The 4,959-nt window shown below is 37.1% G+C and overlaps 1 protein-coding gene across 1 annotated transcript; it reads right to left on the bottom strand.

The window, feature by feature from the left end:
- Nucleotides 1–2,507, bottom strand: mettl6 (methyltransferase 6, methylcytidine). Its single transcript, XM_053495020.1, has 5 exons — nt 1,996–2,507; nt 1,787–1,921; nt 798–968; nt 375–516; nt 1–295 (listed from the first exon to the last, which is right to left on the bottom strand). Exons 1-5 carry the CDS (start codon nt 2,260–2,262, stop codon nt 156–158), a joined length of 855 nt encoding a protein of 284 aa, XP_053350995.1. The 5' UTR covers nt 2,263–2,507; the 3' UTR covers nt 1–155.
- Between the last annotated feature and the right edge of the window lie 2,452 nt (nt 2,508–4,959).

The following is a 4,959-nucleotide window of genomic DNA, read 5'->3' on the forward strand; positions in this document are numbered from 1 at the left end:
TCTCCCTCTGTTAACATGTGCTTTAATATAATTAATACAGTAAGACCATAAAAAAGTAATTTATTTGCTCCAAGTTCAAGTATTAAACATGATTCAATTCATAAAACTATCACATTACATGCACTTCTTCATAAAAAACACTGAAGAAACGACAGTCATTCAGGTTTGTGGTATTTACTCTGGAGAAATACTCGTTGAACACACAGTCCTTCCTTTTTGTTTACAGTTTCTCTCAGAACATATTCGTTAACGAGTGTCTGAAACCCCGCCTGCTGAAACAGCTTGGCCAAGTACTCTAAAACAGAAGCACAAAGCTCATTATATCACGCTTACAATAGAAAAACAAGCTGATAAAAATACTAACAGTGACTAACCTCGGGAGAAGAAATAGGAACGTGTGCCATCCTGTCTCACATAAAAATTCTCCCCGAGCTTGCTTCCTGATTTAAACCTTAGCATGGCATGATCATAAAGGCCATAGTCCCTGAATAAGACGATTCCTCCTGGTTTTAATACCTGCCAAACCCAAACAGAAATGATAAAATTTTTGACTGCCATAAAATGCATGATAAATACACATAAATAAACACTTTCATCCATAATTAACATAACATGAACAGCATAATGTTCACAGTAATTTTACCTCTGTTAATCGCACTGCAATAAGTAATAACACCCTAATTTTTTTTTCTGTACTGACTGCAAAATATTTTTTCATTGAAGCTTGGGTTTGGGAATAGTAGCTCTAAAAGATCTAACTTTAATACAGAATCTGATTATATTGTAAGTTTCTTTACCCGATAAATGTTTTTCAGTACTTGATGCATTCTGTCAGGATGAATAGCAGAGAGGACAAATATCAGAGTAGCAACATCCAGACTGTTTTCTGCAATGGTGGCATGGAGGTCATCTTTAGTCAGGTCACACTGAAATGCCAGACATCGCTCTGGACAATACAGAGAGTTTTCCTGGAAAGCAAAAGCACGATTTTGTATAAGAATGGACTGAATTAACACAGGGCTGGACAATTTAAAACTAGATAATATTGCACATAGATTTCTCTTTTTGTAGAAATAAAGTTAGTAATTTTTTTTATGTAACAGTTTATTTTAATACACTTAAACACTTGTGAGGTGGTTTATCAGTCTTATATTGTGACATAAATCACATATGAATAATATGATATTTTTGTCTTCTAAAATTACCCAGTTTTCGATTATAAGTCAGTCAGTAAGTAAAAGAGTCTGTGAGGGAGGGAGAAAGGCAGGAGGAGATAAATAAAATATAAATTTTAGGTTTTAAAACAGCAATATCAGTCCTGCACTGGGCTTTGGAGTCAGCCATTAATGTTACACAGATACACCTCCAATGTAAAAACACTCTTACTTATTCTCTATACTGCTTATCCTGGACAGGTCTGGAGCCTATACCAGGGGAATTGAGGAACTAGATAGAGTACACCATGGACAGTTAATTCTTGTTTTCATATATATATATATGCACTAAACAGTCTTTCCTTCACCTGCCTCCCTTTTTCCAAAAGGCATCTAGTAATTTTACAAAAAATCTGTCTTACAATTACAAAGCATTGACGCCATGATGTCAACAATAACATTTTAGAACAATCGTGGGTGTCAAAAATAAGTCAATACTTTCTGACCAAACAGATTTAACAATTTATAAACACTGTGGTGGTGGTGGTGATGCCACCATCTAGCCATGCAACACAGAAAACCGTTGCAACAGATGGCATGAAGGAAATATTTGCATAACTTTTGCCACTTACCTTTACAAACTGTACAGCTCGTGGTGAAAAGTCACATGCGTAGATAAAGATGTTGAGGTCTTCTTCCAACAAAGGAAAGATGCAATTGCCAACTCCACATCCAGCCTCCAGCATCACCAGCCTCTGGGACTCAAACTGAAAGGCCAAACAGACCAGTCAACCATTACTTATTAATAAAAATATAAAACACTGGAGCTTTAACAACTCACCTCTCTGCAAGCTTTAAGCTCCTCAAATTCCCTTGTTGTCCAGTGCCTGTCTTTAAAAAAGTTTGTGGTATTCCTTTTGTAAAATAAGTCCCAGTTTTTTTGAGCATCAATCTCCAATTTCTGCTGCTTAAAATCTGACACCAAAACCTGGTCTTTCTTCAGTTTCTCCACTTCTTCTTCTGACAAAATCCTTTCGGATGACTCTGTGGACTGATGAGGAAACACAGGGGGCGACGACCCACCTCCTCCATCATTTACCTGATCCATAACAATCTAGCGTTACAGGAAATTTTTATGGCTTCAGACTTACACTGACTTTAATTACGCAATAGATGTTTATTCTAACATCTTTACATCACACTAGGTAGACCTATCGCTGAAAGTCTTATAAAACCAGTCCGCGAAAACAGGTTACACAGCTACAATGCAATCAAACACTTAAAAAGCTATCAAACGCAGCTTTCTGTGAATTAAAAACTGTGCACACAAAATCACACTTAGCTCCCCGTGGTTTTCTTCCGGTTTATTCTTCTTCTTGTACAGATAATGGTTGTCAGGACAAGATAAATCGTGTTTGGCGACATCTAGTGGATATTAATGTAACGCTATTTACATCACAAATGACTCTAAGGCTTCATGAGACCCCAATGGCCTCATATGAAAAACCAAAAGCCACCATCTTCTTAGCTAGCTCAAGAATAATTATACAAGGGAAATATCTCTCTCCTGTGAGTCCCAGCCAATTCGGGTATCCGGGGAAATGTTAGAGCAGCAGGATGTTGAGGTGAATATCTAATTGTCGAAGTCAGAGGGAAAAGGTATGGTGTGGAGAAAAGCAAAACAACAATGGCAACAGAAGTGGGATAATGAATCAAAAGTAAGACATTTGCATTCAATACAGCACAAGGTAAATGTGATATGGAGGGGGGAAGTCTGAAAGAGGTGTATCAATTATCAATGAACAGTGAACATAGTAGACTAAGAACTGGACACAGCAACCTTAATAACACTGTTACCATGACAGGTCCTGTGTAATGTAAACACAGAGTTATCTGAAGCTGTCCACTCGGCTCTTATTAAAGACAGGGGTCTAGTTTTTTCAACTCCTTTGTCTTGCTGATGTTCAAGAGGAGGTTGTTCCTCTTGCACCAATTATCCAGATTTCTAATCTTCTCCAACAATGCTTTGTTGTCAGGAATCAAGCCCACCACAATGGTGTTGTCAGCAGACTTGATAGGTTTCACTCTTCCTCATCTTCCCCGCCTTCCCTGCCTCCAATGTGCTTAGGAATGTTTACTCCTGCATCATAGAGAGCATCCTGACAGGAAACATCACAATCTGGTTTGGGAACAGCACCATGCAGGACAGACGAGCTCAGAGGACGGTGCGATAAGCGGAGCGCATCATCTTCAACGAGTTCCCTATCCTGCACTAAATCTACAGCGAGCAGTGCTGGACCAAAGCCAACAAAATGGTGAAGGACATCATGCCACCTCAACAATAGACTGTTCTCTCTGTTGCGCTCAGGAAAGAGATCCGCTTCCTCAAGGCCAACCCAGAGAGTCTGAGTTGCACCTCTTGGACTTTGCACATTGTTCTGCTTGTGTTTGAAAATTGATACATTTATTACACAAATTAAGACTAACTGCACTCAGCTGTGACTTACAGTATCCTGGATAACTTATACTAACTTTTTCTATATTTGTAGAATTTTCTCTTATTTCATATTTTATTTCTCAATTTGAATATATATGTTTATAAATTGCAGGTCATGGGCAATATGAATAATTTTACTGCATATCATACTGCGTATAGGTGTATATGTGAATAAAATTTGAATTTGATTTGGTGCACAACATTTGACATGGTGCACAGTTTTAGAAAATCAGTGCATATTAATCACATTTCTTTCATTTTCTTTATCTTACTCATCTTGAGTAACCACTTTATCCTGGTCATTATTGATCCGGAGCCATATTGGGCATTCATGCACTCTTTCATACATATAAACAATTTAGTGTAGTCAATCCACTTGCCCTTCTTGTATGTATGTAAGTCACACACATACACTGAATCTTCTTTAAGATAAATATGGGTGAAGTATATGGACTTCAGCTCTCCATTATGATCTGTTATGATCTGTAACAACAGTCTGATATGAGTTTTCACCGCTTTATATTGATTCGATGTAATCTTTGATATACTGGGAGACCATATAAAAGGGGAATTTCATGCTCCATCAAGTCAGTCTATGCAATATCCACCTCTACACCTCAGCAAAGACGAATGACATCTCTGACCATTTTCTTGTGTTCCACAGACAACTATAAAAAAAAGATCTATTCAGCTCAGAAATTGCGTTCTGGTTGCGGAACCAATTTTCTTTTCAACCAGAGGAAATTTAAATCAACAAACCGCACAACACCCTGAAAGAAGTTGGACTCTTTTGTGTAAAATGCCTATGAAAATCTAAACCTCAGTTGTTATCTGTAAGCATTACTGACATTACTGATTTTTCACATCCACTATAACCCAGCAAAAAATATAGAAGAACATATATATAATTTTCTAATAAAGAAATATAGTATTTGAAATATTGTATCTAAATTTTATTCTTCTCCTAGACAAATCCAAAGACAACATATTACATTTTATATAATTCTCAAGCTGATGCACTTATTACCACCCAACCACACATACCCTTGACTCTGGCAGCTTAAGTTACAATTGCCAGAGTGCACTTATCTTAATGATCTGTCAATATTATTAACTACTTTTAAATACAAACCTTCCACAGATTTTAAAGCCTCTTTTCCTTTCCTCTCGGTTGTACATCCCATTCTTTATGTGCCAAACATTGTTTTCACTTCTAATATAAATCAATCCTAATTGCTATTCCTGGCTATTTCACACTCCCTGTTTAGTTCCTGTGAATTGGTTTCCTAATAAAGCATGCTTATTGCT

This window comes from Clarias gariepinus, chromosome 4, assembly GCF_024256425.1.
Source record: "Clarias gariepinus isolate MV-2021 ecotype Netherlands chromosome 4, CGAR_prim_01v2, whole genome shotgun sequence".
NCBI lineage: Eukaryota > Metazoa > Chordata > Actinopteri > Siluriformes > Clariidae > Clarias > Clarias gariepinus.

What these genes read in the sequence shown, in the direction of transcription:
- mettl6 (XM_053495020.1), bottom strand. Translation starts at nt 2,262, where the DNA reads ATGGATCAGGTAAATGATGGAGGAGGTGGGTCGTCGCCCCCTGTGTTT. An exon ending in AGCTTAAAGCTTGCAGAGAG is followed by an intron (nt 1,922 to 1,995) that starts GTGAGTTGTTAA and finishes TTGGCCTTTCAG; the next exon opens with TTTGAGTCCCAGAGGCTGGT. An exon ending in GAGCTGTACAGTTTGTAAAG is followed by an intron (nt 969 to 1,786) that starts GTAAGTGGCAAA and finishes TTTGCTTTCCAG; the next exon opens with GAAAACTCTCTGTATTGTCC.